At 34.6% G+C, this 22,303-nt stretch overlaps 1 protein-coding gene across 2 annotated transcripts in view; it reads left to right on the top strand.

Moving 5' to 3' along the window:
* Nucleotides 1-22,303, top strand: part of PTPRQ (protein tyrosine phosphatase receptor type Q) — a 197,368-nt gene that overhangs the window by 134,791 nt on the left and 40,274 nt on the right. For both annotated transcript variants that reach the window (XM_032854693.1, XM_032854692.1), the window contains 6 exons: nucleotides 1,211-1,455; nucleotides 3,940-4,006; nucleotides 7,201-7,359; nucleotides 7,916-8,138; nucleotides 10,131-10,204; nucleotides 20,040-20,139. In XM_032854693.1, coding sequence (XP_032710584.1) covers nucleotides 1,211-1,455; nucleotides 3,940-4,006; nucleotides 7,201-7,359; nucleotides 7,916-8,138; nucleotides 10,131-10,204; nucleotides 20,040-20,139 — 868 coding nt within the window. The remainder of the gene's footprint in view (nucleotides 1-1,210; nucleotides 1,456-3,939; nucleotides 4,007-7,200; nucleotides 7,360-7,915; nucleotides 8,139-10,130; nucleotides 10,205-20,039; nucleotides 20,140-22,303) is intronic.

Genomic DNA, 22,303 nt, shown 5'->3' with positions numbered 1-22,303 from the left:
GAAAAGACATGACTAGACATTTCATCATGAGGAGATACAGTGGGCAAATAAACTCATGATAAGATAAAGTTTCAGCATCATTAGCTATTAAGGAAATGCAGATTAGAACCACAATGAGATATCACTAGGCATCTACTAGAACAGATAAAATAATAATTATAAAATAGTGATGATGCCAAATGCTGGCAAAGATACAAAGAGACTGGATCTCTTGTACATTGTTAGTGGGAAAGCAAAAGGATACAGCCACACTGAAAAATAGTTTGGCAGCCTTTTATAAAGCTAAACATGCACTTAGAGCACATTACCTAGCAATCATATTCTTGGACAATTATCACAGAGAATTAAAAATTTATGTTCACACAAACAGCTGTAAATGAGCATTAATAGCAGGTTTATTAGAAGTAACAGAAAAACTAGAAACAACCCAAATGTTTTTCTATGATTAAACAAACTTTGGTGTATCCACAAACTGGAACACTGTTCCGTAATAAAAAAAAGAATGAACCACTGATACATACAACAACCTTGATGGAATTTAAGCATTATGCTGTTGTTTTCCTTAAAGTGACAGAACTAGAAGAACAATGGTTCGTGTTTTGGGAATGCATAGGGTGCAAATACAAGGGGACAGTTGGGGAGGTTTCTCAATGGAAATGGAAAAGTTTTACACCTTATTTCTGATAATGATTGCAGGAATCTTTACATGGAATAAAATTGCATAGAACTACACACACATTTATGAAAGCATGCGAAAATGGTGAAATCTGATTAAGGCCTGTAATCTAACTAACAGTATTGTACTAATGTCAATATCCAGGTTTGAGATTTGATATAAAACTAGTTAGGTAAGTTGTCACCACTGGTAAAAGTTGGGGGAATGTTCTAGGGGTATGTATGTACCACTTTCACAAATTCCTGTGAGTCTATATTATCTTTAAACAAGCAGTACAAAAGTTATGGGAGTGCATTCTATATAAAAACAAATACATGTAAAAGTCAAAATAAATTAATAACCAAACTAACTGAATCACCATTATGATTTCTGTGGCCCACACATATCAGCCATTTTGCTTGTCTCTGTAACTTACATGGTTTAAATAATTTGTGTAACACATTTTAGAAGCAGACATTTGGCACAAATTTTAAGTGGAGATTAAAAAGAGAAACAAAAAGTTTTAAAAACTAATTGCTTAATATTTCATTTTAGTCCCCAAGGATCCACCTAACAACATGACATTTCAGAAGATACCAGACGAAGTTACAAAATTCCAGTTAACGTTTCTTCCTCCTTCTCAACCCAATGGAAATATCCAAGTATACCAAGCTTTAGTTTATAGAGAAGATGATCCTACTGCTGTCCAGATTCACAACCTCAGTATTATCCAGCAAACTGACACATCCATCATTGCGATGTTGGAAGGACTAAAAGGTGGACATACATATAATATCAGTGTAAGCATCCATAGCTTTTAATGACTCGCCTGTTTTAAAAAGTCAGTTTACAAACTCATCATCCAACAATAGTAGAAATCCAGAAATAAAATAAAGGGGGAAAAATGCATGTTAAAAGCAAGAGAGCAGTGATATGTAAAGAGAGATTCTACCTAAAGGGAGGCCATTTATGTGTGATTATAAATGGAAAATGGAAAAGCAAATTTCAAAGGCAAAGGGCAGAAACAACGATTTACATGTTTGAAATTCACATACCTTTCACATAATAATTACTAAAGCTAAGCATTTTACATCCCAATTTTAAATTATCCATGTGTGTTTACAGACATACAGATATTCACACAATTTATTTCAAAAATGTGTTTTTGTAGTATGTCTTAAAATTTGCAAATAGAATTATATGGTCAGAATATCATCTTTTAAGCAACATAGAGTTCACCCTAAACATTCAAGTAGCTTAGTAATTAATTTTCCTACCTTCTTTTATGATTATCATGTAATCAGAACACTTATTAATAATTTATATTCATATATATATATATGTTTTTCTCTATATTACATCTATATATCTGCATATCTTCATTTCTTCCTTCACTCACTATATATCTTTTTTAAATATATGTATCTGTCCTGCTAGGATTCTTACCGCACACACCATTATATGGACTTCTATTCTGTAAGGTAGAGGGAAGGTGGTTAAAAGAATGAACTGATCTGAGTTCAAATCCTGACTCTGTGATTTGCTTCTGAGCACTTGCCTCAATTCTGTACCTCAGTTTCTTTATCTAAAAAAAAAAACAGTAAATTCTGCTCTTGATACTAATATTACACTATATGTTAACCAACTGGAAATTAAATAAAAACTTGAAACCAAAAAAAAAGGAAAAAACAATAATAGGAATAATGATTTCTTTATAAGATTATTGTAAGATTTAAAGAATTAGAGTTATAGGAAGCAGTGAGCTCTCCATGAGTTTTGCCTTTTGGAATAAGAGAAAAGAATAGGAAACAAAGTAGAACTAATTCATAATTTAAAGGAAAAAAATAGCAAAAACTTAATAGTAAAAATGTTATTTAACTTACTGCTCAAAAAATGCAATTTATAGCTCCTCAACACCAAGGAATTTATTAACAATATATAACTTTCACATCCATCTCAACCTACTTAATCAAAACCTGAATATCTTCATTCAACAGGTTTACAAGTGACTTCTTTGTACCATGCAATTTGAGAAGCATACCTAACTCTTCATTTATTATCTCACTTAAATGTTAGGCTATACCACAAAGAAGTAAAAATAATGTAGCACACCATAATATCACTTTCCATTTTTAAAATTTTTAAAAATATTTTATTTATTCATTGAGAGAGAAAGAAAGTGAACACAAGCCAGGAGGGTGGTGTGGAGGGGATGAGGTGGGAAAGGCAGAGGGAGAGGGAGAAGAGACTCCCCACTGAGCAGGGAGCCCATGTGGGGCTATGATCCCAGGACCCTGGAATCATGACCTGAGCCTGAGTCGAAGGCAGATACTTAACCAACTGAGACACCCAGGCGCCCCAATACTTCTTTCCTTAAATTTACATGCTCCAATAAATATTTTCTTTAGATATTTTTTAACCCCATTTTTTAGGCTTTGTCTGTTTACTGTACCCATTGCATCATATATATTACTATAATTTTAGTTTTGTAAAAACATCCCCAAAGTAGCTATAATGTAGAAGTATAGAAAACAAGTCAATTAGTTCCAATACACATATTATATTCTGAATTGTGTTTGTGAATGAAATTGGGCAAGAATATAGTCTCTGTTTTTATAGAGCAAAATAAAGTAAATAAAAGATTCTCTGCCTACAATTTCTTAAGCATTAAGTGAATTGAAAGGATCCCCATTTGTGTGAATCACCCTCTGTCTATACAAACAGAAATGTTTTATGTGTATATGCTCCATTATGCAGGTTATAGTGTCGGATACTTCGGGGCAGGGGTGAAAAAGGGCATAAAGGCCAACTTTCAGAGGGATGATTTAATACAGGAAAACAAGGAGGTTGAAGGAATAGGATTTCATTTCAGAGAAGCGGAAAAAAAGAGAGTCTTGAATATGGATTTAAAGAAAGCCAGAGTTACCTAGCTACAGAGGGAAGGCACAGATGTGAGAGTAGATGAAGGAGTGTAGACCTAGGGGCTTTTCTGCCTCTGCTCCTCCTACGGATTCAAAGTGAAGCCACATCCTTCCTGGTCACCATGATAGGGCTGTCGGAGTCACTCACCCTTTGTTCTCAGGCCTTAGTACTGTAAGATAGTTCGAAAAACTACTTTATTATGAATGATCTTCCTCCACATATTGTATTCATTTGAGTAAGTGCAGGAAAAATATAATAAAGAGGCTATGTTTGTTTTTAAAAGTAGAATCATTTTAAAATTACGTATGACCATGATAAAAATAGTAACAAGATATTTCCTTTTTTTTTTTTTTTTTTTTTAGGTTTATGCAATCAATAGTGCTGGCGCAGGGCCAAAGGTTCAGATGAGAATAACCATGGACATTAAAGGTACAGACATGAACTGCCTTCCTGTGAAATACTGTTGTTTTAATCAAAGAGTAATTATAATTGAATTCTATTATTAGAGTTAAGAATGTAGTCAAGCTTTTAAATGATGCATATGCAATAATAAGCCTACATTTAGTAATAAACTCTGCTTATTAAAGCTATATTTAAAATGTCTAAATAATAATGCAAATTACCATCTTAAAGAGAATGCCCACCTGCTATTTATCTTACATTTCTTTCCCTCTAAATTTAAAGTTTTCTGAGTCAAATTTTATAGTCTGTTATTATGTTTTGTAGTTTTATTGAAAATTGATTGTTAAATTACCCATGGCTAGACTTTGACTAGTTTTAATTAAATTCCTTGACTGATCTTTATCTTGAAAGTAAAATTCTTTTTTAGTTAATCAGATAATGTTTACTGCACTGCCATATATTCCGCTTTATGATTCTGACTGTAAAGTAGATCGATCAATTCATTATTCTGACAGGTATTGTTTATAGAAAATATAATTAAGATTGAAGGCTGCCTCCCTTACACAAAACAATCCATGAAAACCAAAAGAGATTGTTAAGAAAAACTTAGGGCTAGTCAGTCATTTGTGATTCTTTCTCTTCCTGACTGAAAACATACATGTAATTGTGCCATCTCTCTAAAAATCTATAGTAAAACCTGCAGAGAGATTAAAAAAATGAAACATATGGACCTTTAGTAGAATGCTCCTCATTCTGAAGCAAAGAGTAACTTTTCTTAGTCTTTTGTAAGCACAGCAGAGCAGAGTGATTAAATGAGCCAGATCATAGTAGGGAGACTGAATCCGGGATTGGCCTCTTGATATCTGCTCAACTTTGGGCAAGTGTCTTAACCTCTATAAGTTGTAAAATGCAGATAACGCTAGTTCCTACCTCACAGATTGTTGTGAAGATTAAAAGAGATAATCTTTGAAAACCCTTAGGACAGTTCCTAGAAACTAGTACTATTAAGTACTATTAAGAAATATTCCCTGTAAGATGAAGCTGGTAAGTTTTGTCTTTTCATCAATGATAGTTTATGTAATTGTAGTATTATTTAAAAGTATTAAGATTTGCTTTTGCTTTTAATTCCAAACTGCTTGAAATGTGCAAATGCATAAGTTCTTCAAAAACATCAGCTGTTTTACAAAATGACTTCATAAAGAAGGACTTATGTCATACCATCTTAATTTCTTTTTGTTATTCAGTGGCAGACCGGTAAGTATGCAGGTAACGATGGCTGCATTATATTAATTCTTTAGCAAAACCTCCTATGTTTATTGCTTTGATCATCCCCAGGTAGAGAGGATTTGTTCTGACTTTCCACTCCTTAGATAGGACAGATAGACTCGTGATCAGTTGTCTAGAAAAAATATGTGAGTACTGGTGGTACTGGTGAGGTGCTAGAGACTCATTTTTCTCCAGTAATATGCATGATTGTTTTTGGTGACATGGAGTGGCCTTGAATTAATAGTAGTGTCATTAAATTTGCATTTGACACATAATATACAATTGGATAATCCTATCAAAATGCCAGATTCCTCTAACTGGAAACCTTTTCTTAGGGACTCCCCAGTGGCCTGGCTGAGAGTTTTCCAGAGATCCCTGAAATCTGAGGCTCTTGCTGCTGAATCCTTCCTTCCTTCTTGTCTCACACAGGTATTAGACCTGTGATCTGGGGTCTAAAGGCTCTCGCTGCCTACTTCTGTTCCCTGTTCCTTGACTCTTCATGGGTAGTTCCTCCAATAAGCTTCCTAAACTTCTAATATTATTATAGCCCTTACATTACAGAGGAATGAGCTAAAGGATCAAGCCAGAAAGATTTGATTGAAATCTTGGTATTTCCCTTTTATAGCTATGTGACATAAGGCCATTTCCTCATCTACAAAATGGAAATGGTATTGCCAATTTTATGGCATTATTGAGAGGCTTTTAAAAAAATTTTAATAAATATGGAAATTGAAGTTTGATTAAGCAACGTGCTGTGATCCAACAGCTGGTATACACATATAGCTATGAGATGAAATGAAACAAGCAGAGCTCTTACAGATATTGATTTTGGAGACGTTTGTATGCATTGGCAGTAAAATGTGAATTATCATGGCACTTTCAGAAATTATTCTGGTAATACCTATTAAAGTTAAAAATATTTATGTATTTTGTTTCAGAAATTCTGTTCTTGGAAATCTATTCCATAGAAATAAAAGGATCAGTAAATAAGACTAAATATATAAGGCTCTTTATTGCAGCAAATGTTCAAAACCAGAAGGAAAAATGAATTCCCATTACTAGCTGAATGATTGAATAAATATGATGTCACACCATGATATACAACATAATCATTAAAAAGAATGAGTTAGCCCCATGCTTGGTGACATAGAAAGACTTATATAAGTCATACTTAAGTGAAGAAAGCAATATGTGGAGTGATTATAATACATGATATAGTCCCATTAAAAAAAATCAAAAGTGAGAATAATCTATCATGTATGACTTTATCTATTTTACATGGTTAGGTGAACATGGAGAAAAATATGGGAGGATATCATCCATAGGTTTGGCATGGATAAACTGTGGGAGCGATGCTAGTACGACTAGAATAGAAATTGATGAATCAGCTAAAGGAAGTAAAAGAAGAAAAAACCGGGGCTCCTGGGTGGCTCAGTGGGTTAAGCCTCTGCCTTCGGCTCAGGTCATGATCCCAGGGTCCTGGGATCGAGCCCCACATTGGGCTCTCTGCTCAGCTAGAAGCCTGCTTCCCCCTCTCTCTCTCTCTGCCTGCCTCTCTGCCTAATTATGATCTCCGTCTGTCAAATAAATAAATAAAATCTTAAAAAAAAAAGAAAAAACCCACTAAAATATTGTATGATTTAATGCACTTATAAAAATTATATGAATGAGAACATAAATAATTTGATTTTTTTAATATGTAAAGAGGACTCAGATGGGTAAAAATCACACCTGAGCCCCATTATCTCAAGCAATTATGAAATACATAATTAAAGCTTCAGGAGATAATAATTGCTAACCATCTGTTATATTCAAACAAAACTCTGTTTCATTTGTCATTTGTTTGTCATCATTTTATATATAAATCGCCTGCATGAAATGAGAATTTAAAATTTTTTTCTTCTCTTCAGAAACAAAAAAATCAATTGCAGTGATATTTCTTCTTTTTTTTAAAGCTCCAGCACGACCCAAAACCAAACCAACCCCCATTTATGATGCCACAGGAAAACTGCTTGTGACTTCAACAACAATTACAATCAGAATGCCAATATGTTACTACAATGATGATCATGGACCAATCAAAAATGTACAAGTGCTTGTAACAGAAGCAGGAGGTATCACCAACTGTTAACTTATCTTGTTAAATTAGAGTATGAATTGTTGAATGCTAAAGAAATTTCAGTTCAGAATTAGTAATATAAGGTTGATTACCTGTTATCACGCAACTTTTGAGCTTAATAGTATTAATATTATCATTAATTACACTAATCATTAATGTACACCTAAAATACTTGATCAAAATAAGAAAAGGCATAGTTAAAATATGTGATCTATTTATTCCATATACTGACTGGATTGCTTGATTTTGGCAAGATAGAGTCTTGATAGCTTCTTTGGAGGTATGAACAGGAGAGTTACCCTTGACTGAGAGATGTTCTTTCAGTCTCTGAGAAGTTATCCTCCACAATAAAGCCTCAGTCATGTGCGATGGAGAAAGATAGGGTTCCCTGTTTATCCAGGTAGATCAGCTGAATCATCCCTTGTGGTTCACAGAGTGACAGATGTTGCATCCAGATTTTCCTCATGCGATTATAGAAATGCTCTTCAGAAATGTGAAAATACCTTCATATATTACTTGTTATTTTATCCTTTTTTTTTTTCTGAAAATAGCTCAGCATGATGGAAATGTAACAAAGTGGTATGATGCATACTTTAATAAACCAAGGCCATATTTTACAAATGAAGGCTTTCCTAATCCTCCGTGTACGGAAGAAAAGACAAAGTACAGTGGCAATGAAGAAATCTACATCATTGGTGCTGATAATGCATGCATGATTCCTGGCAATGAAGACAGAGTTTGCAATGGACCTCTGAAACCAAAAAAGCAATACCTGTAAGTATCGTTGACACTTACGAATGCATCGTGGCAGCAAGCAAGTCGACGTCTTTTATTCATCCGTCTACCCATCTTTTTGTGTTTCCAATAAGCACTAGCATCCATAATGTATCATGACCTGCTATGTGGTGAAGATCAACAAGACATTGTCCTTACATTCCCTAAATGTACAGTTCTGTAGGGAAAGTAAGCAAGCTTAGAAGTAATTATGACTTGATATGGTAAGTGACATAAGAACAATATGAAAAACATGTAATTGGAGAACATGGATAGGAGAACTGAATTCTTTCTGTAAAAGATAATGTGACTAACATAATATTTTGTGCTCTTCACTCAGTATTTTGCAACACATGCTAATGTATGGGTTTTTAGAAACACTATCCTAATCTTTTAGTTGATGACATCTTCAGTTTATCAGTCATAGCAGTAATTTTCTCCTCTTTGTACTACCAAACCGCTCAATTAGTGACTGAAATATTTATAATTCACTTTAATATTTGTCATTTTGTAGATCATAATAATCTAGTGTATTAAATACTACTGCTGAAATTCTGGTTTTATTAAATGCTTTGCTAAATTAATCATTTATCTCCTGTTAAATTGACTATGTTTTGTCATTTTAAATTTTAAATTTTTAAAATTTGTCAATTTTAATTTTAAATTATTTAATTCCCAAAATATAGTTTTTACTACTAAATTTGAAAAACGCAGCTAATTTCTTATTTGCCTGCTAGTTAAAGCATTATTAAATTCTTCATAAACATCCTAAGCCAAGTTAACATTAGAAAAACAGAAAAGTTAGGCGTTTGAAAAAATAGACTGCTCTATCATCAACTAAGAAGTATAGTTACTTCGGTTACTAAGTCATTGCCTGAAATTTAGTCATTATACATAGGCAGTAATGAAATTATTTATTTATTTATTTAATATTTATTCATATATTTAATATTTATTCAAAGTTTAATATTCAAATTTTATTTATTTAACATTTATTCAAAATTTTTTTTAGATTTTATTTATTTATTTGACAGATAGAGATCACAAGTAGGCAGAGAGGCAGGCAGAGAGGCAGGAAGAGAGAGAGGAGGAAGCAGGCTCCCTGCTGAGCAGAGAGCCCTATGCGGGGCTCGATCCCAGAACCCTGAGATCATGACCTGAGCCAAAGGCAGAGGTTTAACCCACTGAGCCACCCAGGTGCCCCTCAAATATTTTAGTATTTATATTTATTCAACTATTTTATTTGAAATAAAATTTAATATTTATTCAAGTATTTTTTATTTTGCATCTTTTTCCAACACAGACTCTTCATATAATCAATAAAATCATGAGAATTTGAGAAGGGTAAAGATTAAATTACAAACTGAAACATTAATATAAGTTGGTTTTGTACTTTAAAATGCTTAGATGTCTATAATTTTTAAATAAGGTAAATTTCAGTTATCTCTGAAGATGTTAGAATCACCCATTCTATAACCATTTTCTATTTCTTATGTCATAAATGCATAGAAAGTGAAAATACTTCTGTGCACACAGAAAATTAAGAAGAATTTTTCTTACTTTGTTAACATGTGAACAAAATAATTCTGTATGACTATTCCAAATCACTGGTATTTTCAAAGGTAGTTGAAGTATAGCAGTTACTATACTTTATATTTGTAAGGTATGTTTGTGTAACACAGTTTCACAGACATGAAAAAATTTCATCCAAATAAATCTATGAGGGAGGTAATCTACTTCATCTGTTTAAACTGCTGACCTCACGAGTCTAGCCAAACTTTTAATTACTCTCTTATGTGCAGGATAATTATTCATCTCACATAAGGATAGGATATATTGTTCTGATGGCATCTGATTTCCAAGTTTGCATCTTATAAATACATTTTCTCTTGAATAAAAATGTGCATTTTCATTGCTATTTGTTAAATTGTTCATAGAAAAAAGTCATATACCATGCAAATTGTTGGCTTTTAATTTTTTTTTATTTCATAGATTTAAATTTAGAGCCACAAATATTATGGGACAATTTACCGATTCTGATTATTCTGATCCTGTTAAGACTTTAGGTAAGATATATTCTGTAATTTAATTCCATTGATAATCTTAACATGGTAATCATAGTTGTAACATTCATTAGTAAATATATTAATCCATGACTGGATGTTCTCAAGTATAAATTTATTTCAAGGTTAAGTAGCCTGACAAAGAAAAAATAGTATTTGTGATATTCTTTTAAGTGATGGATGTTCCATCTATTCAAATCTGGACATAGATTTCAATATGGTGTTAGTTCTATGCTGATGTGTACTGGCATTATACTAAGCAAATGTTTACTTGGCTATTTAATATATAATCTTATATGTAAAACATTTTTACTTAATAAAGAAAGGAAAAGGTTTATGGAAGTTTTCCTGAAATAATCTTAAAAACTAGAAACTTACCAGCTGTTTTAAAGTTTATTTTCTTTCTAATCAAGTCTTTCATGAGTTTTTATGATATCTGCCCAATCAGGCTGAATAAAACATAAGTACGATTTAGTCCAATGCAAGTGTTTTCCTCCACTTCCTCCCCACCCCCATCTTTACCATCATCATCATCTTCAAGACTCTTTTTATGTAGTAACTGATAGACTCTTCACAACTGTCTTTTAACTGATACCAGTAGTTCTCAATCAGAGTGATTTTACTCTCCAGGGAATGTGTAGCAATGTCTGTGGCCATTTTTGATTGTCTGGTTGTCACAATTATGGGCCAAGCTACTGGTATTTAGTGGGTAGGGGCCAGAGAGGCTGCTGAACATCCTGTATTGCACTGGACAGTCTTTTCAGCAAAGAATTTAGTGCATAATGTCAGTAGTGCTGAGATGGAGAGAAGCTTTTAGGTGCTGTTAGCTCCACTTTGTAGATGAGGAAACCAAGGCCCAGATTAAGTAATTAAGTGGCTCAACCAGTATTCTAGCACAGATTCCATAACCATCACAAATAGAAATACAGGATTTAGACCTGGATTCAAAACTTGACTCTGCCACTTGAGAAAATAATTTCCATAAACCTCAGTTTCCTATTTAGAAAATGGTGATGAGAGTGTCCACTTGAAAGACTTAAATAAAATAGTATATGTAAAAATACTAATATTTTACAGTTAGTAAAATTTTAAATACTTAATCGCTTCTTTTTGGATAAGTTATAATCAAAGATTATAGAAATATACATTTTTTTAGGAAAAATTATTTCCCTAGGATTTCTCTAAATACATTGCAGCTTCCAATTTTCTCTGTATCAAGCTCTTAGAATGTATACCTTTGTGTGCCATTCAGATCCACAGTATAATGTGAGTTGCAACAGATTTCAGTGAGTGTTGTGGCTGGAGGAAGGTAGATTTTTCCATTATTCTAAGTTAGAAATTCTCCTCTGGTTGAGGAAGTTTTAATTGTCTAAAAAGTCAGCTTCAGCAACCTCTACTTAGTTAAGGAAATTTTCAGTCTTGAAATAAGGGGGCTTTATGGTTGGCTACATAGATGTTTATAGAGTAATAACATGAATTTCTTTGCCTCTACTGTCTTATTCCATGAAATCAATAGTTTTGATTAATTAATTTTACCCAGTAATTCAATCATTTTACATCTGGCTGACTAGACTTGTGGTTTTGAAATGGTGTGGAGTATTTCATCATTTGATAAGTGAGTGGATCACACTCTGACACCACCACAGTGAACTAAATGTCTTGATGGCACCAACATCATTTCCTTTAGGTCACAGCATTCAGAAATTATTACCACAACAAAATGGTGATCCTGGTGTGTTTTCCGATGGAAGATAAGAGACACAAAGTGGATAGCTCATGTATCTAACAGAGATGACATTTTGTAGGAACAGTGCTGAAGATGTTGCCTCACTGTGTAGTTTTCTTGTGTGTTATGTCTCTCATAGATTGCTGGTTTCATGCAGATTATCGATGTGAAGATACGTTCAGTCAGTTCTCTGAGAGATGAAGTCACAACACCCAGAGTAATAGGAATGAAAAAGGGGAAAGACAAGCATGTGAAACCATGATGTTCAGGGATGTGATTTCTCACATTCTGTCAATAGGTTCTCTCTGGCCGAGGGTGGACCTCAACTAGTACTTTGGCTGCAGGTGGTCTCAAGGTGCTCCTCGGTGATGCTCTTCTTTTTCTTCCTTTCTCTTGCAACCAATTCAGTGGAATAAAATAATTCTAGAAGGTAGCAGAAGTATACCATGAGTTCTCGCCTTCCTTCTTTGAAATCATGACTATCCCCACCCCAGTCATCCAGGTACTAATGTCTGTGTGCCCTGGTAATAACAGGACTCTAAAGGGGATGCAAGATGTGGAACAAAGAGCAGAGCAGAGGATCTGGTCAAAATTAGGGAAGGAAGCACTGGTGAAATGTAGATTCAACATATAAGGTAGAAAGTCATTGGGTTGGGTAGTTACAAGGAACGGTCCTGTACATCTGTGATCTAATTTTTCAGAATTTGTAGATAGAGACATAAGAGAAGCTTTTCAGGCTCCTCCTTAAAGTTTTTTCCATGGATTTTCTTCTGATAAACAATGGCTTTGTATTAGGCTTCTGCCCTATAATCTTACTCTGGATTGATCACATGAGTTCTGCTATCAAGATAGTCTTTTAAAGTTAGTGAAACCATGACAGGCAGGAGTGGAGAAAATGGTTAGGAGTGCCACCCTGAGCGGTGGTGAAATGAGATGTGTAGTTTGGGAATATGGAGTGGACCACTGGAGCAGAATTCCTCAGTGTCTGAAAAAGTAGCCCAGTCATCTGGCTGGTTAATGGATTTACTACCATCAATTTCTGTCCTCATATTACATCTGACTATTAGATCTTACTGTTCTATGGATATCAGATTCAGCTTGATGGGTCAGGCACCAAAGAGTACCCTCCAGAAATGGCCGTGATCCATAATTTGACATTAATAAAAGACCATGGACTTACAAGAGTTTGGTGGGGGGGAGGGTGATGAGGAATTGCCAATGAAGATGTAATAGGACTCAAAAAGGAAATAAACATGACTATTTCTACATTGGTCAGTGATAAGAATGGTTTCATGGCTGTGAGAACGGGAGCAAGCAAATAGGGAGCAAACAGTGCATTAATGCAACACTCTGGTGTCATCAGAATATTACAATGGATGTTCAAGTCCTTGTTTATCTCAAATATGTCATGTATTAGGATGAGTGATACCATTTGCAACAGGCTAGATGCTCCCAACATTCCTAACAAGCCTGCTGAGAAGTTATGTGTGTATGTGATCTCAGACTTCAGTGAAAGAAGTGAGGATCCCATCTAGGTCTTCTAACCACCTGTGGATACACATTCCTTCACTGATATTTAGCATAGCACAGGCGGTGAGCTCCAAGCAAAGTAAAATCTTCAGGATTTAAGTCTTTGCAAGACTGTCTTTTTAAGTTAATATAGAGTATACATTTCCAAGACGGACCATTTTGACAGTGTTGGGCGTCTTATGGATACTATTATTCAGAAGTTAAAATTAGGGGTAAAAGAATCACTGTAGACTGATCAACTAAAAGGTTTAAGTTTATTGAAAAGGGCTAACAAAAACACAAGTGAGAAGGGACCAGGCAGGGCTTTGCTGAATAAGTATGAGTGTGTGGAAGAGGAGTTTGCGTTTAGGGTAATCTTTATGGCCTGTAGGAATAAACAGGGGAAATGACATATGCCATTATTTTAATCCTAAAGAAATACCTACAATTTACTTGATTTTGTTTTCACTCAGAATGAGCATTAGCATTTTTACTAGCAAAATTTGTAAGGATTATCTTAAACTCTTCTTAAAAATCCTTTTTAGGCACATCAGTTTATGGAAACTGCTCATAGGCAATGTTTTGATTACAAGGTTTAATTATAGAGGATTCCTGTGATTTGAAAACCAGACACTGCTTTCTGCACCTTTCCGGGCTTCATTAAAGTGGAGCAAGATGAAACCTTAAACCCCATGGCAAAGGCACTCTGTGATTGTTTTTTTTTTGTCATAACACTTCTCATTTAATTACTATGCTAACAATGAGAAGTTCCAAAATGCTCACTTAGAAGCAGAAGTAGGGAGTCGCTATGTATTTTTTTGCAGCAAAAGGATCACTTGCTTCCAAAACACCAGACAAATGAGGAAAGTTTTATGATGTTGACGAGGCAGTGGTAATATGGTGCTGAACCTCATAAACTTTGTAGTCAGACAGGGATATTTCAAGCAGTATGGGTATATATTGAATTTATGTAGCCTTGGGTTCATTACTTTAACAAATTAATTTCTGACATCTTATTTCCAAAATGAAAATAATAGTACCCACCTCATCAGCTAACTGGAAGGGCAATTCAGATGAATGAATGATGAATAAATATGAAATGTTTATTAATAAAGATAATTATTGATGTGCCAAGGCTTTTATGAATATTTTTATATATAACTACACGTACTCTTCACAACCCTATTAACAAAATCCCCTATTTATAGGTATCCTCAATTTATTGGTAAGAAATCTGAAAGTGGGTCTTTAAAGCAACTTGCCTGAGGCTACAGAGCTGGGACAGGGTAGCACCAGCTTTTAGAGTCAGGCAGCCTGACTCAGGTCAGCACTGTGCTAGTAACCACTGGACACATTGCTTGGAAATTGCTAAGTGTCCGAGTCCATTGCAGTTGCCCTGCTCCTAGTGATGTTTCTGCTCCCAAAGACTTACTGTCCTTGCTGTACCATTTTCTTCTCGCAACATTTTTAATTACGTCCAGTTGTTTTTTTATCATCTTTTCCTCCTAGTGTTTTGAAATTAGCATTCACACATGAGTATGCTTTTCTTTTGCATAAAAAGATGCAAAAATTCTTTTTTTTTTTTTAACAAGGAGTAAGTGTTTCTTTACACCTTGGAAACCACTGTTTATTGTCTACTTTTAATATTTTGCCAAACTGATGCATGAAAATATGTCCAGGGTATTTTATTTTATTTATTTTTAAATATTTTCTTTATTTATCTGAGAGAGAAAGAGAGAGAGAGAACTGAGTGGGGGAAGGGCAGAGGGAGAGGGCAGAGGTAGAAGCAGGCTCCCTGCTGAGCAAGGAGGCCAATGCAGGGCTCAATCCCAGGACCGCAGGATCATAACCAGAGCCAAAGATAGACGCTTAACTGACTGAGCCACCCAGGTGCCCCTAGGGTGTTTTAACTTACATTTCTTCAATTATGAAATTGAGTGACTTTTAATAAATTCTTTGTGCAGTACATGAATATCTGGGATGAACAGTACTGTCCAAAAGAGAAGAGATCCTTATACTTGAGTTCTGTTATAACAACTTATTTTCTTTTAAGATTAATAATAATATTAGAAGATTTTTCCCATGACATACATCTATATCGAGAGCCAGATATGTCCAATGAGCTTTATAATTCATTTAATTCAGCTTCTGCTTAGAGTTATAAAACTGGCTCATGACAGATTTATCAACTGAACTGAAATAATAATAATTTCAATCAAAAAACACTTATGAAAAATTAGTGCTTTATAATTATGTTTGCTTAATTATAGCAGTACATTTTATTATGCAAAAAAACATAATTTAATGTGACCATTTTTAGGACTTTAAGTCTGGTCAGGAAATGACTTCTGCTTATTACAGAGAGAATTATGTTTGTATTTTCAAGTGAAAGAATTCCATTTCATATGGAAGGATTTGGAGAAGTGACTTCATTTTGGACAGTAATACTTTGTGGGTATATGCATAGCAGTGAATCAGAATTTGTGCTCAACAGTCATGGTACACTTTGTCCTTTCCTACTAGTACATTTGTAATACATGTGCCCAAAAGGATTACATACTGTTTATTAATACATTGTATGTCATTTCCTCACTTCACTTGGCTAGTGCTTTGAAACTGTAATCTAATCTGAAACATTTTTTTGTGGTCTATGAAATAATTTTTTTCCCCACTGGGTTCTAAGGTCCAGTGATTAAGTATTACCTAATAAAGAGGATTCTTTATTCATCTTCATGTATTTCCTTTCCCATAAACATCCAATTAGAGTCAGCATATGAAAATTCTTAAAACAAGCCATTCACATGTTAATATATAAAAAAGAAGGTATCTAAAATACTGTATGAGCTACGTGCTGCTTTCCAGTCTCCTAACTTAGCTGGAGATTCTAGATGTCCATGAAACTCTGGAAACTGTTTTTAAGAGTCAGTATTCATTTGAATCCACCAGGCAAAATATCCACAGGAGACCTTTCCTATTGTTAACATTTCATAAGCACCAATCCAAGGAAAAAAAATTAAAACACCAATTCTTGCCTATTATATAGTTAGTTAACCTATTTTATTTTGTCACTTAACTTTAATACTTTTTACAGGACAATTTTAAATGATAACTCGTGTAACTTAAAAATGGTCATAATTGTAATAGTTGTTTCTAAGTAAATGATAAATATCTTGCATTTCTTATTTGTTTCCATGTTTGATCTTCAACCTGAAAATTTTTAATGTTTATTTCAAAACTAATATTTATATTCATTAGTAAATTTAGCAAATTTACTAATGAATGTTCAATTTATTGAGCATTTATTATGTATCTGGTATTATTCTCAGAACTGGGAATACAGTTTTGAATAAAACAAAGACTCCTGTCCTCAAGGAGCTTTACACTCTGGACAATGAACAATGAGGACTATAAATAATAAATGTATTGTAAGATATATTAAAGTATGATAAGAGCAATGGAGAAAAGAAAAAATAGAACGGAGTACAGTTGAGGTAGAAGGCAGAAGGCAGAAGTGAGAAAGTTGGAGCTTTCGATTTTAAATAGAATGATGTCTTAGTCTGTTTAGGCTAGCATAACAAAATGCCATAGGCTGTATTGCTTAAACAACAGAAATTTTGCTCACAGTTCTGGATGCTAGGAGTCCAAGAACCAAATTCCAGTCAGTTTGTTGTGTGATCAGGGCTCTCTTACTGGCTGGCAGAAGGTCTCCTTCTTACTGTGTTCTCATGGGGTCTTTCCTCAGTCTATGCACAGAGAGGGAGAGAGCTAGCTTTCTGGTGTCTCTTGTTATAAGAAACTAAGTCTATTGGATTAGGGCCCAACCCTTATGACCTCATTTAATGTTATTGACTTCCTGACTCCAAATACAGTCATACTGAGGGGTTAGAACTTTAACATATGAATTTTGGAAGAACACATATATTTGATCCATTCGGGCTTCATTGAGGTGATCTTTGAGCAAACCCTCGAAGGTTATGAAATGGCTATTCAGACAGATATACAAGGGAAATACTTTTCCAAGCACTGGAAGAAGCTGGTGCAAATGCCCCATGACCTGGTATATTCCAAGAACAACAAGGGGGCCAGTCTGGCTCCAGCGGAGTGAGAAAGGTGGAGATTGAAAGGGAAGTCAGAGAGATAACAGGGAGTCAGAGAATTAATGAGGGACCAGATCTCAGAGGCCATTGGAAGGACTTTGGCTTCTCCCTGTGAGAGATGAGGAGGATTTTAATTAGAAAGTTAATATTATAAAAAGGATTGCTCTTCCTGCTGTATTGAAAATAGATGGGAAGAGCACAAGGGTGAATCCAAGAACACTTGTTAGGTATCTATATGATAATTAGTGCAAAGCAGGGTGGTGGCCTGGCTCGGGATCCTGGCAGCAGAGGGGATGAGAAATGAAGGCAGCTTACACAAAGTTTTGAATAGTATAATGAAACCCTAAATCCTTACTAATTAAATGTAATGTTTTTTAACATTTTGTTACTCTTGTTTTATTTACACATTTGTTCCTTTATTTCTGACGTATTTTAAAGTAAATCACACAGGGGTGCCTGGGTGGCTCAGTCATTAAGCCTCTGCCTTGGGCTCCGGTCATGATCCCAGGGTCCTGGGATCGATACCCTGCATTGGGCTCCCTACTTAGCGGGGAGCCTGCTTCTCTCTCTCCCACTCCCGCTGCTTGTGTTTCCTCTCTCATTGTGTATCGCTCTCTGTCAAATAAATAAATAAATCAAAATCTAAAGGATGGAAGGAAGGGAAGGAGGGAGGAAGGGAGGGAGGGAGGGAGGGAGGGAGGGAGAAAGAAAAGAAAAGAAAAGAAAAAAAAGGAAGGAGAGGGAGAAAAGAAGGAAATCACACAATGCATTATGTTCCACTATTTAGTAAGTTTCTCTAATAAGAACATTTCTATTGTCACAGTTAAATAAAATTAATGATAAACAAAATCCTTAATATATAATATTCTACATATTTTCAAATCATCTTCTGTTTTTTTCTTCATAATATGTCTGAATAAGGACCCCAGTAAGAGGTCCATATATTACTTTTTGTTGTTGTGTCTCTCAATCTCTTTTCTTCTTCCTCTTTTTTCCCCTATGCCATAGATTCATTTAGGCACCCACATGAGTTGTTCTATAGGTGGTCCCATATTCTGATTTGTTTGATTGTTTTCTCTAGGTATGATTTAATTTTTATTCCTTCCTCTACTTTCTTAAAATTAGAAATAAGATCTAAAGGCTTGAATATTCACAATTAAAATTTTCGGCAAGGGTATTTTGCAGGTGTTGGCTGCCTAGATTAAATAACCTCTCATCGGGAGGCATATAATATCTGGTTGTCACATTTCAATGATGTTAAAATTGATCAGTGGGTTTAGTTATAGTGACAGCATGATCTTACATTGGCAAGTTGTTTTTTTCCCCCTTGTTATAACGAACAAATAATCTGTAGGATGATAGTTTAATGTCCTGTTAATATCCAGTTCCTTTCAACCTACCTCCTAATCATTAAGGATGGATTTATGATTGTTACCTAAATCAATTACTTCATTAGGAGTGAAAACTAATTTCTAATTGTATTATTCCTTCTGCACTTACTAAATGGAGCTCTCCTCTCAGAAGAGCTTTATTGCCTTATGTAGGACTATTTTTTTAATTCATGAAATATAGTTCATATGAGAAAGTTAGGAAAAAATGCTTACTTTTCTCCCTTTAATTGCATACTTTTAAAATAAGGAAATGGTAGTCTGGCTATAAGCAGTGTTTACAGATTAAAAGTTTGTGTATTTTTTTATTTCTCTTTCAATGACTAATATTAGAACTTGTGGATTTTTATATATTGAATCTGTTTCCACCAATTCCAGTTTTTATTCATCATAAAATTTGAATTGTTCCTTCTTTAACCAGTGGGAACTTCTGCAAGATGATCTTTAGTTCTTTCCATGCCATTAGCCTTTGATAGCTTCTTGGCTGTCTGGTCCCACTAGATGTCCCAAATTCCTTTTGTTTGTTTATCACACTTTGATTACTATCTCTCCAAGTTTCCTTAGTTTCTTTTAATGAAAAGTGTATGTATTTTGAAGATGGAGGCACCAGAATTTCCTAGGATATTGTCAATATGTTCTACGAGAGAAAGAGAGTCAAATATGACTTCAGAGTTTTTGGACTAAGTAACTAGATCAATGAAGTTGCCATCCACTAAGATGTAGAAAGATGCAGTTGAAAGGAAGGGGTTATAGAAATTCAATCTAAATACTGATTTTGAAATTTTAATTGCATTTCTAAGTAAAGATATATAGTAGGCAAGTGGATACTCATGTCTGAAGTTCGATAGATAGCAATTACATTGTCATCATCCTATGATGAAAATTAAAACCACAAGACTGCAGGGGCTCACTAAGATGGTGAGTTTAGATAGAAAAAAGAAGAGGTTCAAGGTCTGAGTCCCAGATTTAGAAAAGCTAGGAGAAGAAGGAGAACAAACATATATGTTCACCTTATTAGCATTCTTGAGAAACATTCCAAGAAAATATTTTTCTGTGTTTTGAGACCCCAGTAGTATTTCACAATAATAATCAATAATAATGTTCTACTTCCTCTTCAGGTGAAGGACTTTCTGAAAGAACTGTAGAAATTATTCTTTCCGTCACTTTGTGTATCCTTTCAATCATTCTTCTTGGGACTGCTATTTTTGCATTTGCAAGGTAAGATTTATTTGTACTCACTTCCCTAAGCTGCTTTATGGACATTATTCAGTCATTGTCCAATCAGGAGACAGAAGCCACAATACTCATTTGAATGGGGAATATTTAATAAAAAAAAAAATTGCTAACTAGTAGAAATAGTTAACTACTATAGGTGGTAAAAGAACTCTCAAGGGTCCAGAAGTAACAAATTCAACAAAATGGCGCTCTCTCAAGGCTGAGGAAGAGTGGACAATAAAGGAACTAAGAATTAGAAGTCTCACTCCAAAGTTTGACATGGAATGTCTACGACAGGCACACACAGCCTGTCACCTAGCAGCAACCCGCAAGCAAAGAAAATGGCAGAGGGAAGAGCCAGAGCTGTTGGGACAAGCTAACTATCATGAATGGAAGATAGGCAGACTCGAAACGGTCTATAGAAACAGCCCATCTTGCTGAATAGTGTGGGGGCTGCTGAGCTGCCGGAATCGTTCAGCAGCGAATACAACTGGAAAAGGGAAGTATTACAGAGTCTAGCTCCAGTATCACAAAGCAAGGCAAAGGAGTCTGGGTTTAAACCTAAGAGACAGTAAGGTGAAACCACAAGAGCAGAAGGTGCTGGGATTTCTGCATTTTTAAAATAACTTGTAATTCTGATAGTTTCAATGAAAAATATTTTAATTAGGTCTGAATCTTAAAGTTTATTCAGAAGAGATCATTTTTACAATCAGGAAAACACTTTGAAGATGTCCAACTTCCTTATATGGTGGACCCCTTTTTCCTGTTTATTTTACCAACAAGTCTGTACTACATTTTCCAAGGGTCCCTTTAAATTCCCAGTGTCGGTCTCCTAGTTCTTGATGTTTACAGGGCCTCAGGGGAAATCTTAGTTGTGGTCCTAAAATCTGGCTTCATAAAATAGATTTTTGAGCTAAAGGGGCCTTACATTTGCAAAAATAACCATCACACTAATTTCCTAAGTAGCTTTATAGGCTGTTTTTATTCTACCTGGAGAAGGTGGTCCCATATTCTGTTCACCCTGAATCTCTTAAATCATCATTTTGATGGATAATTTGAGGAGCTCTTGAAACAAATATATTTTTTTTATGCTACATACTGTTCTCAGATTGAGCCAGGAGATGGTGAGGGAAAGTCATTATTCTAGGCACTTTTAGGGATGGATTGTGTAAGATATCTTCCTTGTCCTGAGGGGTATGCTTTGGCCATATTCATATTGTTTCCTTGCTCTAAGAACTTGTCTGACTTTTCGTCTCCTTATAGGATGAACTCCTTATGTGGGCTAGAAATACTTCCCTCTTATTCCCTTCAACCTCCTGACATACTTCTCTTCAGCCAAATGGTTCTGTTCTCACCTGAACATTCCTGAGGCTTTTATACAACTCTGCTTTTATCAGTCAGTCAGAACTGTGCTTCCTCCTCCTTCTTATTCTGGAACACTCAAATCAGATCTCACTTTTTTACTTCCTGTCAATACTAATAGTTGTCTTATGAATTGGGATTTGGATTTTTTTTTCTTTTTATTGTTTTTTCTACATTTAGATCTTGCTTCTCAACTAAACTGTAATGTTCTTGAGAATAGGCACCATATTTTATACTTTCTATTCCATCCTGAATACACAACTGATATTGTGTAATAAGTGTTTGAAATGTAAAAGATTAGCTAATATCACTTTGTAATTATCATTCTATGTCATAGAAAAATAAACATGTAAAGGGCTTACAATGAAAGGACTTGGATTTGATTCTCAAATTCATGTGACTTTATTTTTGAACCTGAGTTTTCTGAATGTAAATAAAGATAACATTATAATCTGCACAATATCTTTATAAAAAGCCAATGGGACAATTCAAAACTCATTTCTATACATTTTCATGACTGTAGACATGCCATTGTCTTTTAGCACTGGTGCTGATAGCAATGAGCGGGTTCCACTTCGGCTTACTTTCTCTTTATGACAAATCTAGAGACAGCTAGAGGGAGGAAAAACAAGCTCACAGCATCAGTTTCATTTGCACTGTAGTTTAAAATTTGCCAGTGGCCCAAGCCCTGATCAATGGATTCTCATTAAAATTTGAAACTACAACAAAGCAACCTGTTAAAGGAATATAGTAGAATTGGGTTTTATGAAATTAAAACAGGAGAAAGAAGTTGAGTAGCTAAAAA

This window comes from Lontra canadensis, unplaced genomic scaffold, assembly GCF_010015895.1.
Source record: "Lontra canadensis isolate GAN:19392208 unplaced genomic scaffold, GSC_riverotter_1.0 scaffold9, whole genome shotgun sequence".
Classification (NCBI taxonomy): domain Eukaryota; kingdom Metazoa; phylum Chordata; class Mammalia; order Carnivora; family Mustelidae; genus Lontra; species Lontra canadensis.
Note: the sequence above shows the minus strand (reverse complement) of the source record. Positions and strands in the feature narration are given on the sequence as shown.